We start from the raw sequence: 22,190 nt of genomic DNA, 5'->3' as shown, positions 1-22,190 counted from the left end.
GGAGGTTTGATAAAAAGCAGCAGCTCTGTGAGGAGATCTACACTAACCAAGTGAGTGGAGAGCCCCAGAGCTCCTTCCAGGTGCTGGCACATGAGGCCAAGCCAGTAGGGAAGAATTCCCAGCCCCCCTTCCACAGTGCTGGTAAGGAAGGCCTGAGAGCGGCTTAACATCTCCATCTCAGCCTTCACCAGATTCAGGACTGGATTTCAAGTCAGCTATTCCTTATCCAAACAAACTGCTGTGGCAGCTATGAATTGCAACAGCTTTGGGATGCAGTGGCACATTCAGATATTTACAACTGCATACAAAATGGAATGTAAGTAAATATCAATTACATTGTTACATAAAAATTGGCCACATTCTCCCAGTAATAAGGTTCTTGATTAAACCAGTTCTGAACAACATCTAATTTAGATAATTGTCTTGTATCTAGCTCTGTAAAGTTTTGGATTAGAAAATGAAAATACCAACTATATAGAATTATTTTGTGCTACTTATGTCTGATCTAAACTCCTCACCACCAAAGCCAGTATGCTCAAATTTGAGAAATAAAAGCAACATCTAATAAATATTAAATGTACTTTTGACCTCTAAAGACAGTAGAAGAGCTAAGTAATTAATCATCTTTTTCACTGTTCTTCCACAAGAAAGGAAGGAAACTTGGATCCAAGTTCTAAGGATTATCAGCATTTGAATGGGAATCAGAATGGAGAGCTGGGTCTTCCAAACTTCCCATATGCCCCATCTCACTCCCACAGTGCTCACTGGAAAACTTACCAAAAGGGACAATGATGGGACACGTGATGCTGTAGGCCATGATGACAGTAAACACACACAGCATCCAGGCATACATTGCTCCAAATTCATATTCAAATGCCTGTTGCTAGGAACAAAAACAAAACACCCCAAACTCTCAAGTCATCCATCAATGTGTCAGTAGTTAAGAATAGATTCATTAAAGCAACAATTCACCTTCTATTATTCGCTCCCCTTGAGAGAACAGTTATTTCCTTAAGAGGCAGAAATTATGGAATTACATGCAGCATCTTGTGTTTTTACTACCTGGACATACAGAAAAGATGCTGTTTCTTTCCTAGCCTTAAAGTAATTTCTCAGGGAATCTGCATCTTCAAGAAGCAGCTCCTTAAAATCACAAGATGGAAAATAATTACGCCAGGCTCAGAACCTTCAACTCACTGTGGCAGCTGTATACAGGCTTAAGTTCCCATTGTAACACCTGGAACTTTAAGATATAGGATGACACTTCACTTGGAAGTGAAAGTCCACTTCTTAAAATGGAATATAGGCAAAAATACCTATTTTCCTACATGTATGTTTAGTTTAAAACAAACTGTACACATCTGATGGCTGACAGAAGAAACTAACTCCAGACAGATTTGAATAAAAAAATCCCCTGAAGTTCAGACTATAGGATAAAATCACAACTATTCTATAAAATCCAAATCATAAAACTCTGACTTAGAGCTATGAGAGGTTGATACCTGAAGCTCAGAGCTTGGGGTTTGATTTTTGACCATCTCTGACTGGAATAAATCCCTCCCTGTTATCTGTGCTGTGAATGAAGGGATATGAACCTGCCGTGGACAAGCAAAACAAAGGCTAAAAAAAAAAGAAAAGGAAACTGTCAGGAGATGGCAGTTAATGGTATGAAGGATGGGTGCTCCCACTGCTTCTGACAAGGATCAGTCACTGAAGTGCCTCCTGCTGAGGAGGGGCTCCAGTACCTGTTTGATGTTTTTCCTCTCTGCTGTGGACTTGGCCATGATCATGCGTATGGTGTAAAGGATGAGGCCCGGCAGGCGCAGCAGCTCCATCCCATTGCCCACGAAAGCAGAGGCAATCACATAGTTCACAAAGAAGGCTCCCTGGTCAGGCAGGAACACACATCTGCCAGGAAAGACACCAGACACTGACTGGGAGGAAGGCAAGCAATGCAATGTATCCCTATTCCCTTTGGAAATCTCTTACCATAAGAATAAGCACTATATACGATAGGAAGAGGCCAGAAGAATTTCTGTTGTTGTAAATGAATACTGCACAGCTATAAATGCAGCCAGGGTAGCATGTAAGAGCCTGGCTGAGTTGCAGTCCAGATGAGGAATAAACTGTTCACAAAAAGGTGCAGCAGCCTGATGGGTGGCTGACAGCAGTCAAGAGCATCATCTGACATCTGCAACAGCAACCTGACACAAGATGAGATGACTGCAATAGAACAATCATCTCTTCTGACTTAGTAACTCTAATTGTCTTCCTGTTACTGATTTTGAAATAGCATTTGGAAATCCATATCCTAATAATTGCGTTCTATTCTTTCCCTCCAGGCACAGCCACAAGAGCTCAAAATAACCAATATGTGCAAATTTGCAATGTAATTTGTGTAAAAACATACTATTTTCTTGAAAACCATTTTTTTTTCTTAAAATCAAGATTCACTGGATTACTGAAAGAGAACATCTGCAGGTATTTGGTCTCCCTGTAATCCTTGTGAAGATCTCCTGTCCATGATAGGCAGCAATCCTCATCCAATTCCAATATCTTATTATCCTTTCTGTGAAGAAATTCTTTCTAATACCCAACCTTATTGTCTTATTCAGAAGCTCAACATCATCCCAGAGTAGCAACCCTGAACAAATTTTAATAAGCACTAGCCAAGGACAGTAACAGCAAAAAAAATTTAAGTCCTAAGTATTCCTTTGCAAAGGAATAGCAAAGAGAGAATATTGTTTAGCTAATACTTACTCCAGCCTAACTGCAGAATCAGACGATTCTCTGTCAAACAGCCATCGGAAAAAAAAATCAAGGCTGAAAGAAAGATGGTGAGTGTAATTCAGTCTCCCACACCTCAGTACTGTCTAAAAATTGCTTCTCTTTTTAAGTAGCTTAAATCAAGACAGTGGATAGAGAGAATTTAATCAAATAATCTGAACACTACTTTAGCTTTAACACAGTTACTGATAAATAGAAATAATAAAAAAGCTACAAAATATAACAAAAACATCTACTTCATATTCAAGTTTTAATGATTCATTTTTAGAAATTATTACACAGATAGGACAAATATATGTCACCCAGGGAAACAGCCAAAAACTGTAAAGATAGAAAAAAAAAAGACAACTCCAACTGATGTATAAGTCAGTCAGGAAACTTGATTCTCAGCTGTACCGGTGAGTATGGGCAACTTTTAATTAGCCATTGATCTTACAAGGTCTTAGATTTCTTTGTTAAAAGAAAAGCCAGGCTTTGGAAACTTTTAAAGGCTCTGAGAATCCCAGATGTAAGATGAACATTGAAATCTAATGTGTAATCATAACACAACCACACACATTGGAGGGTACACTGACTATACTTCACAACTAGAAAACACAGGGAAGATGTCTCCTTATAAAAGTACTCAGCCATTATCTCATTAAACTATGATTCTTTACCTGGTCAGACCAAGGGAAGGCAGAATCAATACCATGAAGATCAAAAATATGTAGACTTTATGCATCATTATTCTGTTCTCTGCAGATCTATCAACATAAAAAGGCACTGAGTGAGAAACTCACACAAAAAGTTCCCACATATGAAGGGTCTTTCCTGGACAATGCCAGCACCTGACAGACTTCCAGCTTCCCCTACCATATCGCATTGCTACCAGATAAAAACCAAACATCTTTGAGGTATTCACCAATATGGACCAAGCACACTGTCAGTATCATCTTGGGTACCAAAAGCATTGCTGAGTGTTAATCCAGACTCTGGATGAGCACCACTGCAGGTGTGCAGCACACACAGGGATGTGCGACAAGCACGGCTGGTGTCTCACCCAAAGACACTCAATCTTGCAACGGCGTGTAAACAAACAGCTCTTCAAGTGTCATACCAGGAGGGAGTAAGCAGTTCAGAAAAGGGCACCACTGCCAAGAAACCAGACACTTAGACAACCTCCCTGTCAAGTGTTAAGTCTTGGGGAACAACATGATACTATTAATGCTATACCCCTACTGCAGTGGCAGGAACACAGATCCAGTGACACCCTGCTGCCAGAAAGTGCAGCACTATGAACACTTCAGACTCTTAGAGGTGGTATCTGATAGGGCTTCAAAACCATAGGGGTTTTATTACAGGAACATTTGGGCACTGTGAGACCTATCAGTGTAACTACACCAACGCTTGGAATCAGACCTGTGATCTCTAGGGACTTCAGAAAATTACTTTAACTGATTGAGAAGGGCTCAGAGTTCATGTGTGTAGCACAGCTACCAAAACAGAGTTGATGAAAAGCATACAATTGTGACAAATAAAGAGTAGACTCTGGACATGGTGTCTTGGAAAGGAATGGTACAAAAATTCAAAATAAAAAAGCACCAAATTTACCTTGGAATATAAAAAACAATGACTACAAGCTTTATGGATAAAGACTGAGTGAAGATGGGATTGAGTGTGAAGTACCATGCTGTTATCTGTGTGTAGGTAAACAGGGCATCAAATCTGGTACTCCAAACCAAGCTGTGCTCAGTTCTCCAAGTCAGCAGCACATTCATTAGTGGGCTTGACATCTCTGGGGTGCACCAGTCCAATGTGAAAACCTTGCATCAACACATCTGCTGGGCCTTTGGCCCCATAAATCTTCCCAGATCACCACTGATACCCAGTAAATCTGAGTTGTGTACCAGGAGTTACCTCCAGGTATTTTGTCATGCCAAATGACAAAAAGATGGATGCCCTTTTAATATGTTGTCAGCCTGGAGGGGATCTGAACACATTGCCTATCTTCCCAGAGAGCAAGGTATTTATGGGATTAGAGTCACTTCCCATGCTCCTGTTGAAGCCACAACTCCTGAGCCTGCTCGTACAATTTTTTTTCTGATTAAACACAAAGACAGGGGAAGTGCGGAGTAAGGGAAAGCATAAGCAAATCATGTGGTCAAATTACACTTGCTGTGTGGGTTACAAATGATCCAAAACCTGAAGTGTGGTTATAACAATAGAAAGAGACAAAAACAGGAAATTCCCTGCTACGAGAGGTCTGCGGATTTGAGAGCTCTGTGGAAGATAAGAACTTACATTTATTTTAGTAATTCACCTGATAAGGTAAAAACAGAGGAAAAGGTAGCTTACTTTGTCCAGTGGGACTCCAGCAAAGTTGAGTAATAGACAATTGTTGGTAGCAAAGCTGAGAAGGACCACAGCAAGAGTGTTGGGAAAAACTGACTGACAACAGGATTCTAGTGGGAAGAAAATAAGTATTAAAAACATTTTAATGCAGTTGTGGTGGAACAGAGATGGTAATATTTTGCTTTTCGTAAATTATAGCAGGATGAACTGGAAAAATTATATTCAGATAGTCTTAAATTGAGTAGTGAGTGTTTAGCAATGGCATACAAGACAAAAAGCCAAAGTGAGATTGGGAATTCCATGAGAGTGCAGTCTCACAAGTAGTTTTTATGTAGTTTACACTAGCTTGGAGAAATATTTAAAAAGAACAGCTGGCAAGCTGCTTTAGCTGCAGTAAAACTAGGATCAGATATATATGCCATCTTGCTTTGAACCCTTTGAGCAAAATAAAAACAACATTTTACATCAGAGTTAAAAATGTGCATTTCCCCATTTCTTATTGTAAAAATCAAAATAGAAGTTGGACTTGAAATTCCATTTTTTGCAAAGATTTTTTGATTACAAAATTTAGAATTATTTAAGTTTGGATTTAAAGTTTTTACCATAAATACACAGATGTGTTATAATAACATAAAGCCTCAGATAAAAATTACTTCAGACTATTATCCAGGAACAAAAGAGGGCTAAAGACCTGATTCTGGATTTACAGTTTTAATCATCAGTTATGCAAAACAGTCCTGAGACTTTCAACTGAAGGTGTGAGGTAGAAATTTCAACTGAAGGTAAGACAGTGAAACCCTATCTATCTATCAAAATTTTGGTCTGATCCACAGCTATATCCAAACAATATATGACAATACTCACATTAAGGTAGTGAATAGGTTTAGTGACATTGAACTTGTCCATGGTTGAGATGATTATGGAAGGAGTAGTAAGAAAAAAGAGCACAATAAAAAGAAGCAAATTGATGGAAGCCCATCTAAGCCACCATTTCAATCCACGCACTGAAAGATTTTTCCTGGAGAAAGAAGTAAAAATAAAAAAGACATTTAAAGAAGCAGCAGGCATTTGCTGTTAAAAAAAGATATATACACTATCTGTCAAGTAACAGGTGGCACTGCTTCTTCTAAACTGAGCTTTCAAAGTTATATAACAAAGAACTACACAAGTTCCAGTTGCTATTAGAAATAGAGAACAGTGCAACCTCTCTTGAGTGATACCATAAATTGTGTTTGCAGAAGAACATATTTAATCTTTCATTACACAAACATAATGTCTAGTGTAGTTAAGGTTTGGGATGAAACACTTTCATTGTTCAGAAGTTCACTTTCATTGTTCAATAATACAGAAGTGCTAAACAGAAATGGAACAAGAAGAGACAGAAATATAAGACACAGAATTTCTGCAAGGAGAATATACCTATCAGAGGCAGAATCTACCAAAAAACTCTGCTTTGAACTAAAATTTCAAATTTACTGCATCCCTTCCTGACATATTAAAACAGCAACCATAGACTTTAAACAAATAAAATTCTTAAATGTTATTTGAGATGGTTGCCAAAAGGACTGGAATGATTTGAATGCCAGGCAAAGCCAAATATTCAGAACAAACAAAACAGAGATACAGAGGCTCAGTAACATCCACAATTATGACAAGCCTTTTTGTGAACTTGGCATGTCCCTGTGTTCCCTATTCTTTGAGGTGGGGTGGAGGGAGAAAAGAAAAAGAATAGGGAGAAGATAGACCAAAATGTACAGAGTGGATGAAGTTATGCTCATCACGTGGCAACTCAGAAAAACAAATACATATGTTGAGGATGCTCAGCACTAACACCAAGTTGCTTTCCTCAGATCTCAAGAGCAGATATGCATTCAAAAAATGGAAACACTGAGGGACAGACATAAACAGGATTAGGGTTTTTTTTTAATCTCAGGGTGGAAAAACCCTAGTCCATTGCCCCAAATAATGTCCACAGACCCCAAGGTCAATGAAGAACACAAGCAATGAAAATCAAGGGCAAATTAGCCACATTCCAACATTACATAAAGTTTTAGTTTAGGGTTAAAGAAAAACACTCTCATCCCTGTTTGTCCTGTGCCCATTCTAAACCTACATTATCACCACCAAACAGATGTAAGAGAAGAATATTACCAACAAATATTCTCAGGATAAGGAGCATATGTAACCTTCCAGTTGGATACACACAGCTCCCTGCTGTAGGATGATGGCTGGGGCTCTCCTTTACACTTAATGCTCTGACATTTGCAGGCATTGAAGTCCTTAAGGATGCTGTAAGGAAGAAGAGGAAGATTTTTCCAATTTTTTACACATGAAAATGCTAAATATGTAATGAGAAAGTTTGTGAACAGCGATAAAATTTTGGGTTTTTTAAAAATTTTAATAACCTGTGGTCAAGATAGAGCTTAAACAATGCAACATATTACACAATAATGACCATAATATAAACAGCTGCTACCACAGACTGAGATCTATTTTGTTGGAAATAAAAAGCAGTCATTGTTTAAATTGTTTACTGCTTCTACCAACACAAACAACAGCAATGAATCATATTAAAAAAAAATTAAAAATCAAAGCCTGAGAGCATTGGAAAAAAACAAAAGACAGACAGTTTCCTAAATGCATCTTTACAAAATACAATGTTTTCAAATCAAAGAGGACTAATGAAATGAGACTGCAGACTTATCCTTCACACTAGTATCAAAACCAGTCAATTTTGCCTTGAGTATGAATTCTCAGAAGTATTTTTAGCATGCTGGTATTCTCACAATTCAAAATACTAGCCTCTTTCACCCACTCCTAAAATAATCACAGTGCTTAATTCTATGTTCCAATATTATGAGTTGACTGACACTCAAAATATTTAAAGAAAATTTAAATATGCCCAGAATAAATCTTTCAAAGATCTCTCAATGGACAGCAGTAGAAGTGCAAGGCACACATCCAGAGACTATTTTCATAGAAACAATATATATTACATTTAAATGGGGAGATTCTAAAATCTGTGAACGTGCTAGTTTCTCAGTTGTGGTCTTAACATAAAGAAGACAGACAACCACACACAAACACCAAATGAACAAACATAACCCTCAACCCCCCAGATCTTTTCCTTACCAGAATTCAAGCAGTGATGTCAGATTGCCAGCATCTTGCAGCAGCAAGTATTTAAGACAATTGATTATTCTTTGATAGTTTATTTTTAAAAATACATACAGAGCAAGTCTTAGTCATCATTTAAAAGCTTCTACAACCAGCTGAGCCCCCAGAACCTCACTTCTGGCATCCTGTGTCTCTCATCTTATTTAAGGGCTCTGCAGAGCAGAGCATCCTAAGGGCACCAAGTAACTTTCTAATTTGATGGGAGCCTCAGCTTCACACCTAATTTAATCTAAATTCCCAGAGAATGGAATCCACCACATTAATTCCAAGCTAAACAGACTAAAATATTTTCAGGTCTTGATGATTCAACTCAGAGATGTCAGCAGCACAACTCAGAACACTTGCTCAAGGAGGGACAATCCCAACAAAATTGTACACAGCACACCAGTAGCTAAAGAAGGAACTTCAGTGCTTATTTCTTCTTTCATTTTGACATCTCAAAATGTTATTTCATTACAGAATTAGGAGAGGAGGCAGATTTCATTACAAAATTACTACTCAGTGAAAGAGTAGCAACTAAAACTTTTTCCAATATACCAAATTCTTGCAAGAAATTCTACATCCTGGACCTCCTTGAAAAATGGCCTGAAAAACTGTCACTCTAACATGACTTGAAGGCCAAAAGAATGCAGACAATTTAAACCACAGAGGCTAAGAACAGAAAAAAGCATGATGTGTTATGCTATAATACAAATATTATTCTGCTCCCCTTGACCCACTTTGTGTTAGCAAAAGATGCTCACAAAGTGCCAACAAAACATGAGAGGCTACACACATTTTTCTCTGCAAATAACTGAATAAAAGCACAGAACAACTTCTGCCATTAGGTCTACACATACATCTGTAACAACAGGTAAGAGATGTACAGAATATGTGCATCTATCACCTGTGGCCAGTCCCTCACTGACACTACTGCTGAGATGACAATTGGCAGTGCAATTTGTGCCCACTCTGATAGTTTGGTAATTGGGCCATTTGCACAGTAGGAAACAGAGATGTCAGTAACTCATATTCAAGAACCAATTAGTCTGGCCTCCTATTAACCTATACTGATGGACTGGATCCCACACAGAAGAGAAAGGCTCTTTATCCCATTACATGTCCCAAGCCTTTTAGTCCCTTAGATAATTTCTTCATTCAAAGCATAGAGGCTAAAACACATTTATGGAAAACTTACCAAAAAGCAAAGCAGAGCAAATCCACAGAATGGTGAAAAAGAAGAAAGGAAGAACCAACATAAGCAAACAAGGAACACAAACAAGAGATCAGTTTTATTATTTTAGTATACAGAGAACAAGCAAGACAACAGACAAAACTTACTAGGTTGCCATGGATTTCTCTTGAAATGTTACAAAAGCCATTCCCAGTGGGTTATTATGAACAACTTGTTCCTCTTTTGAATATTCTTCCTCAAGTTCATTTCTAACTTTGGTATAATAATCTACAGCATCCTCCTGTGGGGAAATTGATGGCTGTTACATGCAAGTACCAGATGGCCAATATCCTCATTAACACAGAGCTTACACAAACCATAGTCACCCCTCCCCATGCCACTCCCACAAATTACAAATCATGTCTGATCAAGGCAAAGACAAACAGGAAGATTTTCTTGTACTTCTGTTTGTGCACTAAGATTACATTTCAAAAGTGTCAGGGAATTCCTTTTCTATGCAGTACAAGAACATAGCAGATGAGCTATGGGTAATAAATGAATAAAGAATTTTCCAAAGGTCAATGAAACATGACACAAAAACTATTTTCTACTCTTCTAATAAGCCATAACTAAAAAAGAACACAATATCTTACCCTTTCACATCCTCTCACTTCGCAGCAGCAGAATTGACCACATGGCTTAGGGTTGATTTGGACCCTCTTGCCATATTTCTGATGCAAGTGTTCATAGTAAATCAGGCTTTTTTCTGCTTGTTTCCTGCACAGAAAAATAAATCCATAACACTTTGTAAGAAAACAGTATCAACACCAATCTTAAAAAGATTATAATCCCTGGGAGGAAAAAATTATGCCAAGGATTGATAGCAAAAGTATCAGTCACCAAAGATATTTACATGCAGTTTATTTTGGTCACTTATATAGTTTATTTGCAAGTCTGTAATATCATTATACAGCCTACACTTGTAGTGAGGTTCCAGGAAAAAGAACAACCCCATGCTATTTTTGAGAGCCCAGAAGATAACACTTGTCTCTCCTGTGATCAGCACCTCTGGCCAAAGAAGCAGAGTTAACAGAGTTATTAATTCAATAGTTCAGTTTTTCACTTTGCACTGCCTGTCTATAAATAACTAAGTACATACATACATAAATAATCAGCAAGTCAAAACTTAGCTTAGGCAACACACAACATATCACACCAAGAGATGGGCTGAACCCCATAAACCCCTTTAAAACACAGCTGAATCTAGCTGAAGTCAAGACCAGAACTTGAAGAGCAGAATCCATCTTTAAGATGCAGCAGGTTAGTACTGTTGGTACTTGTTGATTAAGTAAAAGACTAGTAAAATTATGCTAAACTGGTGTGGGCTACAAAAACAAGTACCTTTTTTTGAAAAGGTTAATAAGCTTGGCTACATCGTAACACAGCTGGACCTCCAGCACAGTGCAAGTCGGGTAGGCATCCCTGAAAGGAAGCAGAACATGAGAACAGTAAGAACAGAAAGTACAATGAAGAAACTTTCAAAGAGCAGCACTGTTATCTACCTGACATCTCAACACTCTTAATTTTTGAATGAGGTATCAGAGAGCAGAGATTTCCACAGACAGTTGTTGGAAGTTACTCAACACAAGATGCACAGCTTTATTCCAAGTAAAAGTTGTGCAGGGGCATGAATGGAAGGTGTGGATACACAGACAGTTTCTTAAATTCTGATTTTAAGATCAGCTATCTAACTTCATTGAAATACAGTCTTTTCTGAATTTTAAACAGTGCAAAATTAAAAAAAACTGATCTGCTTGGGCAGGGAAAACTACCGGGACAATTTTACATCTCCTATCCATTCCTAAACTAAGATGGAAAGAAACATTTTACAAGGATAAGGGAGAATGACTTCAGACTGAAAGAGAACAGGTTTAGATTAGATTAGATATTAGGAGGAACTTCTTTACTATGAGTGTGGTGAGGCCCTGGCACAGGTTGCCCAGAGAAGCTGTGGATGCTCCATAACTGGAATTGTTCAGGGCCATGTTAGATGGGGCCCTGAGCAACCTGGTCTAGTGGGAGGTGTCCCTGTCCATGGCAGGGAATTGGAACTGGATGATCTTTAATGTCCCTTCCAACCCAAACCACTGTATTACTCCAATGTTATTACTCAAGTATGGAACTTACGTGAAATGGTTTTGTACCGTCTCTTCACTCGCGTTTTTTGGAAGACCAGTTATGAACAATGTGCACTTAACCTGGGAGAGAAAATGCAAGTTACATTTTGATAAACCACATTACAAAAGAGAAAACAAGAATATAAAGAAGACCAAGACACAGCACAATTAGCTGTGTAGTAGAGCAAGAAAAAGGGTAGGTAATTCTGATTTTGGTGGGAGCTCGTTGATTTGAGACAGCACCTTCTACATTGGTAATAAGTTACAGCAAAATTTCACAAATCCCTCCCCAACCCCGTTCTCTCTGTCCATTTTCCCAATTCACCCAGAGCATTGCTTTCAGTAAACTCCTTCAATTTATGTCACATTCTAGCATGCAGGGGGTACCTTAACAATTTGCTTTTTTAGCATTATCCATTGGCAAATACACTTTTTTCACTCCAATACAGATACTTACTATGTTTTCTTCTCTATATGTGACATACTTCATGTGATGCCTCATGAAGACAACTGTCAAAATCAGGTAAACAACAGCAAAAACTGTGTGCAGCCAAAGAAGATTATTGCTGTTGAACAAAACATCAGGAATATGAGAAACAGGAAGAATCAATTGTCCAACTGATACAAGCAGCTGTCAAAATGATAATCAGATCAAAACCTCACACTGAACACAAAACAAGAAACAAAAAAGGCAGTTCCTAGCAGTCAGTCACACCTATGCAGATGCCTTGGATAGCCAACAGGATTATTTGCTGCTCATAAAATTCTATGGGTCATGGAGCTAAAAAGAAAACAGATACTCTATGACATGGGCATATTTGGGCAGTGTTTGGTTTTCATTTTCTCATTCAGATGACATAGAGGACATATGATGCTATTTGCCAAAAATTTTGTTATTTACTTTATTATTTACTGTGTGCTGAGTGCATAATTAAACTCTCCTTGAACACAATCCTTACTCAAATTGAAAACAGCCTCATATAGGGAGCAAATTTTGCTTTTATGATTGTTCCTTCTTCAAAGCTTACAGAAATTCTGTTTCGTTAAAGAGCTCTTCAGTTTTGTGAAGAGCATTAATAATTGCAATTAACTAAAATACAGGAACCTATTTTATAGATTAAAAAAACCCCAACAAAGTAAAAAAAATCCCCCTTTGTTACTTGGTTTCACAACATGGTTAAAAAACCCCAGAAATTCTATTGGATATAGTGCCAGGGATGGATGTAGATTGACCAAGAACAAATCAGAAGATTTTTGCAGCTTTGTACTTCAACCATTTTACATACTTTTAAAAACACAAAGAAGTTATTTCAATTGTAATCTCAGATGGGAGAAATATGCACACACATAAATCTAATATAAGGGAATTTAAATCATCCCAGGTACACATTCCAGTAAAGCCATCAGCTTTACCTTCCTTCTCAAGCATGGTTTCCTTTAGTGGGGAAATTTCTGAAAATAATAACACTGGGTGTGTAGTCATTAGCCAAGAGAAATATGTGCTGTAAGAAGTGAGAGTTGAGAGACCAGAAGCCCAGTCTCAAGATTTCTTATCAGCACTCTGTGCACAGCCTGAAGCAGGATATATCCCACTTTCAACTGATGGAGGGGGCCTAAGTTATTCCAACCCTATGAGCCATGCTGTAAATATCAATTTTTTGTGTTTAGAGACCATGGCAGGAAACAGATACCAGCAGAGAGGGACTCTGCAAGACTTACTTACCTAGTTTGTAAGTTTACTATAGTTGTTCTTCCAAAACTATAAGGATCTTTATCTAAGGAGAACAAGAACAAGTATGAAAATTAACTGATGCAACACATCCTGTTAGAAAGTCAGCTTTTATTCTATTTTTTAAAGAAGTTGATATATTTCTTTTTAACACTGAGCAAGTTCATTGATAAAGAGATTTAGAATCATAATCAACGCTGGTTTACTCTGTCCTGTATTTTAAAGTTGGAAAAAAACAGTCCACATTCAAGTCATCAAGAAAAACAGTAGAGTGTTTTGACAATCTAAACACTCAATCTTTGAAGCACCTCCCTTTCTCCCTCCAAGTCCATTAACAACAGTGCTTAGGGATTGAACGTATCTCCTTCACATTTTTCTTCCATCTTAACTGACTTCTTATCTCAGGCTGTTAAGCTGCATTAATTCAGTGTTGACAAAACAGTGCTGACAACTTTGATAAGGTCAAAAATGGGTTTACATGACATTTTTTCTCTAGATGTCAAGTATTTTAAAAAATGATAACGCAAGTGAGGGAAAATTGAGTGAATTATTGTAAAGGAAAAGGAGTCAAGTGTATCTAGAAAGCTAAAAAGTCCTTCTAGCCCAGACTGTTAAACCACATTGCAAGTTAAGTCATCACAACTGAAAGAAGTGCAAATGCACAAAACCAGCTTACAGTGGAAGAGGATGAAGAAGGGGAGAGAATACTAAACTTTTGGTTTCTGCTGTATTTCCTAGACTCACAAAGGTTAAGGCAGAAAAACGGAAGTTATATTGTCCTGCTTTAATAAAAAGCTGCTATTAATATAAACAAAGAATTACCAAGAAAGAGCTCATAAAGGGAGGTCAGAGATGGAAGTTCCACAGGGAAACAACACAAAAAGGAAAAGGTACAATGTATCCTATTACCGACATGAGCTATGTCACAAAGTTCTTAAAAACCATCAATAGCGCTGTAAACATGATCTTGACGAGACTGATACAAAGTCAGTTATGAAACAGGATTGTAAAGGCTCATAATCAAAAATGGAAGACTCTATAAACAGAAGGTTTAACAGAGATCTCACTCAAAGAACTCAGGTTTCCCACCAGCAAACTGAATGGCAGACCAGAGGACGTGATTATTGTATTTGTAGGTGCCACACTGGAAGACAATCAGGACTAGACTATTGCAAGAAACATGAAGATCTAACTGCAGACAGAGAAGAGCAGAGCGAGAATATGTGAGAGGAACAACTCTACAGACACCAAGGTCAGTGCAGAAGGAGGAGCAGGAGGTGCTTCAGGCACCAGAGCTGAGGTTCCCCTGCAGCCCATGGTGGAGAACCATGGGGATGCAGAGATCCACCTGCAGCCTGTGGAAAAGACCCACACTGGAGAAGGTGGATGCCTGAGAGGATGCTGAGGAAGGCTGTGCTGGAGGAGGGTCCTGGTAGAGACCTGTGGACCCATGGAGAGAGGAGCCCATGCTGGAGCAGGTTTCCTGGTGGGACCCATGCTGTGCATGAAGGACTGCACCCTGTAGAAGAGTGACCTCTGGTGCAGTAGTTTGTGAAGACAGCATCCAGCTAGAGTCAACCCACCACAGTGGTTAAAATACCACCTTATAAACTTCACCAAAAAAATACTTAAAGAGTTTTTACTACCAAAAAATAAATTCTTACCAAGCAGATCACCTGACAGGTTGACAGGCAGTATGACACACACGGACAAAATGCTGATAGCAATCAGCAAGCAGATGATGTGACGCTGGAAGGCGAGGTAATGGATGGCATCTTCACCACACCTCTCGTGAATCTCATCATCACTGCATCAGACAGAAAAGCACATGGTCAGCTTACTTAGCCTTCTTGGGTGGTTTATGAATACACATTAAATCCTCACTCTACTCAGTGACATCCCCATCAATCCCTACTGGCTTTCCAAATGGCTGTGTTCTCTCACGTGTAAATTCAGGTTCCAAAAGTGCATTTTTCTTGTGCAATACCACCATACAAAACTTAACATTAGGGAATTTAAGATTGAAACAATAATCTGAAAAGCAAATAAGAATCCAAATTCTTTTGGACTATAAGAGGTCAAAGTCTTTTGCTGTGACCTCCTGCTTTATGCCAGTCAAAAGCCTAGCTCTCCAGATTTAAGATTAGTGACAGTACTCATCTCCATAAAGCCTCCCTGTGAGAACCACCTCACTCTTATGACACCCAGGTAACAGGAGATATAAAAGGCTTTGGAATGAACTTTCACCATCCCTCCACTGTCAACGGATTAGATCATTAGAATAGGAGAACTTTGAAAAGAAAGGAACTGAACTAGCAAAAATGGAGAAAGACAAGCTTAACTTCCACCCCATTCATATTTCAGTGTATCCAAACCAGAAACTGATTTTTAAAGTCATGATCTACTGAGCCCCAAGAGACATAACACACTTCACATGTCTAACATTCAGTTTCTGAGAAACATTGGAATAGACTTTCCCTAGTTAGTCAATTCCAGTCCCAATTAAACCACCAGTTCTCCACAGAAACCCTTCCAGGGAAATCCCACTGCCTGCCTGGAGCTTTACTGGCTTCAAACAGGGAAACACACACAGGGTAGTCTTTGAAAAGTAAAATCCTAGGGTGCAGTTATTAGCTCTGAAACCATATAAATGCTATGGATTCACTCAGATTCACAGGCTGTCCCAAGACTGGGAAGTCCCAGGTGGCTAGCAGGACAACTGTATCCTGCAAAAATATTCCCATTGGTTGACCTTGTTTTCACTTCCTTTTTTCAACCAGCCAGAGGCACCTGTATCAGCACTTGTATTAAAATTCTATCTACTCAAAGGGGGAAATAACCTCAAAATTTTTGAATTAAAACCATCTTTATAAATTAAAAAAGACCAAAACAAACCACTGCTTTTGTTTCATATACTTACTGCATCCGAAAAGCAGCTGTAATCCAAGAACAAAACCCCTATAAATAAAACAAAAGAAGTTTTTAGGAGCTGACATACAAAAAAATAGAGTCTAATCCATCCAATTAAGACAAGTCTTTCTATTAAGACAACCTCTTAGCCAAAAAGCTGGTAGTTTCTTTGCTCTGACATACAAGGGTCTAATGCAAGTTAATTAGTTAAATGCTTGTTAAAAACACTGCTGTGATTACATTAACAGAAAGGCTTCTTATACAGGTTTACAAACCCCCCAATGAAACTGGATAGCAGAATTCACATCTCACTGAGCCTCCCCCTATGGTTCAAAAAAAACCCTCCTCTCTCAAAAGGGCTCTTCTTTCAAGCGAGCATTATCCAACTAAATAAACACGTGTTACACAACAGTTAAAGTTGCTTTAGGGTTTTAAAAAGATGAAGTACACAAATGGCAGAGCAACCCTGACCAAACACCATCATGCTTTTGATGCTCACACAAATAATAAACTGCAAGGCTAGATATTAAGTCAATGCATGCATATATAAAATGTTGAAAACTTAGGATGCCACCACTGGACAACTCTTGCATGGTTCATTCTGAAGTTACAACACAAAATTATAGAGGTGTACCAATTCAACAACTTCAGAAAGACCATGGAGGGAGGCAGTTAAAAGTTTCGCCAAAATACTACCCTCCACTCCAAACCAGTTTGATTATTAAGAGTACATAACACTATTATTAGCCTCACATTTGCATCCAGTTTTTTTCAATACTGTGAGGAAAACAAAGCACTGTAAAGAGCAACTAGGTATTATTTGCAATGTGAACACAATGTAACTTTTTGGACTGCTATCCCAGTACAAATTATTTGTTAGTCTTTTTTTCACTCTCCTGTCCCCCTTTAAAACACTAATATATAGTCCCTCTCTAAATTAAAAAACAAAACCAAAAACCAACAAACCAGACTTACAAACAATGACTCAAAATACTGGTTTTATGACATGGCAATAGTTTGTCAGGAAACAGAGATAATGCATGGTTCTATAAAAACACAGTTAACAATGCGTTGTAATTTTTTGCATAGACAAGAACTTCCAGTTTAATGATGGTTCATTGGACTATATGGAATAGCAAATGACAGCAGATTCCATTCAGAAAGTGTTATCTAGAATACTTACCTTGTCATATTCAAGATCTTCAGGTACTGATGATGATGTTGACAAACGGTTATACCTCGATTCACTAAAACACATTAAATTATGCCTTTAAGTATGTTTAACAACAGATGACGGAGTTCTACAGAATTATTTCAACTTCCAACAATTATGATTGAGGGATGTAGTACAAACACACTTCTGCATTTATGAAAGTTGTGGTTTTCACCCTGTAGCACATGCTTGATTATAGTAACTTGTGTATGTCTCGTGTTGAACAGAGAGGACACCCGAGTTCCCCACATGAAAGCATGTAACTCAGCTTGAAAGAAAATAACATTTTATCATGATAGTCAAACCACAGTGATGTAACAGAATGCAACACAGGTTTGGGAGCCTAGCCAGCACCAGATTTGCAAGCTGGCTTCCTGTTTGGATATTCCTCTCTACAACACATCACTGCTTTTCCCTCCACCTTTCTTCATTTATCACAATTTCTCAATTTCTCACAATTTCTCCCCACAACTAAATCCCTGCAAAGCCACCTACTCACAGCAAACAGTCCTGCAGCAAGGCTCAAAACATTTAGAAACTCTGCAACCCTCAAAAGTAGCAGAGTTCAGTTTGTTGCTGAAAAGAAATGTTGCAATGGTAATTACAGGAGGACACCTGTGAGAATGGACTGTGTTCCTAGTGTCTCTGTAATTTTGGGCAGCAGGTTCAGTTCACAGTCCAGCAGGACAAAAACACAGGCTCCTGGGTGTCTGATTGCTCCAGCCTGTTGGTCCCATGCCCCCACAGCACATCTTCATGATTGTTGCCTCAGCCAGTTGGATTAAAGCCTTCTCAGTTATTGCCAATTTTATTTTACATAATCTATCTTTCACAACTGTCCATAGATTACACCTAAAGACAGGCTTTGAGTTTTCCTGTTGCTCAGTTGTGGATTTACCACAACTTGACTGCACCAGGAAGAGGTTCACTGTTAAAGTTTCCCTACTTCACACACAGACAGCTTAGGTTTTAAATATCACAACATATCATCCTACAGAAAAAAAAATAAAATCAAAAGGTCATTTGAAATATTACTAAAAATCAGCGAAGAATTTCAGAAACCTGTGAAAGTTTTTATTTTTGAACCCTTGGGAGATTTTGTGGCACAGGCTGTGCACAGGGACCTCTGTGAATATGCTGGGCTTGAGCCAAGACAAACAAGAAGTTTAATATCCCTCTGTACAGAAGCACACTGCAAACATCAATGTACAGCATGACAGCAGACAAGCAGCCTATTTCCTTACCTCCACTTCCTTAACTCACAGCTGTAAGATGAAATTCATGGCAATGGAAACACAGGACTTATGGCTGAAACCAGGGACAGTAACTCTCTGAGGGGGGTGTATTTCACACAACACAGTGTGAGGGTATTTTTAATAAACAAGTGCATGTGATTACAAACATATCTAATTGATACAAATGCACCTCATATAAGCCATATTTACTGTACTTCCCTTCCCTCTCCCCAAATGGTTTCAACAAGTCACTCTGATTGCATATATTTTTTACCTCTCAACTTCTGACACCAGAGCAACACGACCATAGTCCCAGAATCTCTTCCTTATAATGGAAAACAGTAATATTAAAATCTAGAAAATAAAAAAAGAAGATATTAAAATATTTATTTTTCCTCTTTCAAAATAATCATTCTTAGGTGTGTAAGAACTGACCAAAAATGCTATCCTAGCTCCTAAATCAATTATGATATGCCAACCAACTCAGTGGTGGCCATGCTACAGACCAACCTGTCTGGAACCAAAACTACCTATCTCTGATCTAGGCAATGTACTTTTAATCTGACCCTTGTACTTCCCCTTTTTGAAAGGGATGGAGGAAACAAGAAAAAAGCTCCATCACTGAGTATTTCATAGAATAATTTTTTTTTTTTTTTTTTTAAGAAACACATTGCTCTGCAGAAAGCAATGAAGTTACAAGGCCTGTTTTCTATGCATATGCAGCATACACCCTCACTTTCTGGTTCCTCCTCCATCCCATACCTGTTTGGCTGGAAAGTGGTGCTAGTGATGTAACTTACTGGGATCACATACTGACTGGCCAGCCAGGACACAGGTCCAGATTATCTCTGTGTCAAGATTATACAGCTAACTTCCACATTTCACAACGAATATAACCTTCTTATGTGAGCCTTCTTCCTAACAGGGAGGATTAATTTAGATCTTCCTCCTTCATCTGGTCATTAAACTTGGTGCAAGCAGGAAAGTTCTCTAGATTCTTCACAACTTTGGTTGAAATTGGCTATAGCATTCTACAGTTATTAGATAAAAATGGGAATACAATGAAATATATAAACCTCACCTCCTTTGGAAACCAGCCTAGAAACAACGTAACAGAAACCCATCAACTGACAGTTGCTAAAAGGATATGCAGTAAAAACGTCATGAAAATAAGAATACAGGAGTTGATAAATAACTGTAAGTGCTTGGTACTTGAAGAAGAGAAGAGCTTTCTGCACTGCACCCACTCTCTACCTAACCCTGTTTGAGTGCAGAGCTCAGCAAGGAACTTAAAAGCAGATTCAGTGCCTTAAAATTGAGCCCCAGCTTTAAAAAAAAAAAGTAACTTTTTTCACTTAGGCACTTCAACTAATTGTTATTAAATACTCTGCCATTGGTCACAGAGCTGTAAATACTGTACATCCTCAGAAAATGGATTTCTGGCAGCCTGCAGCAAATCAACAGCAAAGAATGTTACTATATAACTTTGAGGAATATCCTCTAAATTCCTACAAACGACCAGCTCAGACCACAGGTACTTTAAATTTCTTTACAGTAGATTTCTAGAACTCAGAAACTGTTATCCCTTTAGTCTATTTTACCACCACAGACCCTCTTCTCAGGTCAATTTGCCAGTCTGCAGCCCTGTTTCTTGTGACTGAAGAGCACCTAGACCAAGCTTACAAAAAAAAATCACAAGTTTTAGTGCAGTTTCAGGCTTGCCCTGGAGCCTCCAGACAGCCACTAATCATATTCCACCTTTCGTCAAGACTGAGCTGGTTAACACATTATTTCATCTTCATCTACAGCTTCAGGAAATCTAACTTCTAAAAAGCTGGTTTTACAAAAGGCAATACAATATGGAAAATCTGTCATTTCACAACCAAACCAGTAATGGCATCCGCTTTTCCTGAAAATGTACCCAGCACTTAAACCCAAGTGTTCTTGCAGTTAAGATAAAACATGAAAATTTGAGCTACGATCACAAAATTCACTGACTCCACACACAGATCCTGTAAAACTGCACTCTGCCTACATCTACACATCCAACATCCAGTGACACCACCATCCCATGTGTATGCAAATATTTATGCATACTTAAAGCACTTTGATGATCCCAGGATGGCCTCAACTCATTTCTTATTCTGAACATTCTCAGAAACCAAATTCCAACCCGACAAATAAGAGAACAATCTAACTTTTGAGAAGTACTTTCAGTACAAGAAATAGAAAACTGGGCTTACAAAAAAGAAGGTTACATCAAGCAGCAGGACAGTTGGGATTCCACCAAAAGTTACCCCCTGGAGCACTGTGCTGCCCTGGGCAGTGCTGTAGCAGTAACTCTCATTTGTTCTGTTGAAAGGTCCGCTCCTGTTCCCGAAGAAGCCTAGATGAGACTGTCCAAAACCCAGAAAATAGAAAGGGTTCATTTTGTCTATCCCTTTAAAAGATAAAAAAACAACAAAAATAAAATAAATAAATGGTGAAACCAACTTGCAAAAAGCCTGGTTGGTATTTGTGAGATATACTAATACTACAAGTACCAAAAGGGCAGGAAAATGCAACCAGAAAACCACTTTGGAAAAGAAGCTGCCCTTGACAATCTCTTCCCTTCACATATGAAATATTTTGCAATAACTGGCAGGTTCAGCTACCAGTAGTACCCATACAAGAATTCCAGACATCTAGTGAACCACATCCTCTACAGACATCTGAGGACAACAGCAGAAGATCCCTCCCAAAAAAATGTCCTTATCATTTAATCTGTAACATCAAACTGCATATTCCAGCCTGGACTGTGATTCTAGGAATCACATAGGGCATTACATATTCCAACAACAGGAATTTGAAGATTTTGCTCCTAGTTGATGAGCATGTGTGAAACACCAACTTGTGAACTTTGTATTTAAATGTCAAAACCTTGAGATCATTAATGAATTCACCACTAATTCTACAGAACTACTGCACAAATATCCAAGTTCCTTTTTGTTCTTGGAATATTGGGTGATTTTCCTTTTGCAAAATAATTCAGCTGAAAAGACAGCACGGTAATTATAGTATGACACAAAGAAGAAAGAACAGAGTATTTCTCAGAGAATAGCCATCCACTTCATTTTAGTCAACTGACCTGATCAGATAATGTAGTACCATACAAGAATGCGCGAGATTTGGCTATTGATACAAAGTTCTTTTTATCAGTGCAGGTAATTGCTCGTTTTTTTGGGGGCATTCCACTTCAAACATTTCCTTTCTTGGATCTTATTAACTTGCTGATTCCCAAGTACTGCTTCATGCAGAACACACTTTTGACTGATGAATTCACAGAGAAACCACTCCTCGAAAAAAAAAGCTCAATCCTTCAAAAGCAAATATTGCAGGTCCTCATCACACAGGTCCAGGGACAAACTTTTGGGATGTCGTGCCTCTAAGAGGAATGCACGTGTCTCTGATGACAGCACTATTCTGGATGCTGAAA

At 38.4% G+C, this 22,190-nt stretch overlaps 1 protein-coding gene across 3 annotated transcripts in view; it reads right to left on the bottom strand.

Moving 5' to 3' along the window:
- TMEM63A (transmembrane protein 63A) overlaps positions 1-22,190 on the bottom strand; it is a 29,401-nt gene that overhangs the window by 6,260 nt on the left and 951 nt on the right. For 2 of the 3 annotated variants that reach the window (XM_033054568.1, XM_033054569.1), the window contains exons 2-20: positions 21,843-22,184; positions 20,959-21,111; positions 18,990-19,069; positions 17,451-17,514; positions 16,278-16,315; positions 15,022-15,164; positions 13,352-13,403; positions 12,086-12,194; positions 11,639-11,709; positions 10,853-10,933; positions 10,105-10,228; positions 9,619-9,752; positions 7,273-7,410; positions 5,986-6,139; positions 5,125-5,231; positions 3,447-3,533; positions 2,761-2,823; positions 1,746-1,908; positions 778-883 (exon numbers count right to left, since the gene is read on the bottom strand). In XM_033054568.1, coding sequence (XP_032910459.1) covers positions 778-883; positions 1,746-1,908; positions 2,761-2,823; positions 3,447-3,533; positions 5,125-5,231; positions 5,986-6,139; positions 7,273-7,410; positions 9,619-9,752; positions 10,105-10,228; positions 10,853-10,933; positions 11,639-11,709; positions 12,086-12,194; positions 13,352-13,403; positions 15,022-15,164; positions 16,278-16,315; positions 17,451-17,514; positions 18,990-19,069; positions 20,959-21,111; positions 21,843-21,944 — 1,969 coding nt within the window. In that variant the 5' untranslated portion in view covers positions 21,945-22,184. Of the gene's footprint in view, positions 1-777; positions 884-1,745; positions 1,909-2,760; positions 2,824-3,446; positions 3,534-5,124; positions 5,232-5,985; positions 6,140-7,272; positions 7,411-9,618; positions 9,753-10,104; positions 10,229-10,852; positions 10,934-11,638; positions 11,710-12,085; positions 12,195-13,351; positions 13,404-15,021; positions 15,165-16,277; positions 16,316-17,450; positions 17,515-18,989; positions 19,070-20,958; positions 21,156-21,842; positions 22,185-22,190 lie in introns of those variants that run through there. The other variant, XM_033054570.1, reaches the window with a different exon arrangement.

This window comes from Catharus ustulatus, chromosome 3, assembly GCF_009819885.2.
Source record: "Catharus ustulatus isolate bCatUst1 chromosome 3, bCatUst1.pri.v2, whole genome shotgun sequence".
Classification (NCBI taxonomy): domain Eukaryota; kingdom Metazoa; phylum Chordata; class Aves; order Passeriformes; family Turdidae; genus Catharus; species Catharus ustulatus.
This window is presented reverse-complemented; position numbering and strand designations above follow the sequence as displayed.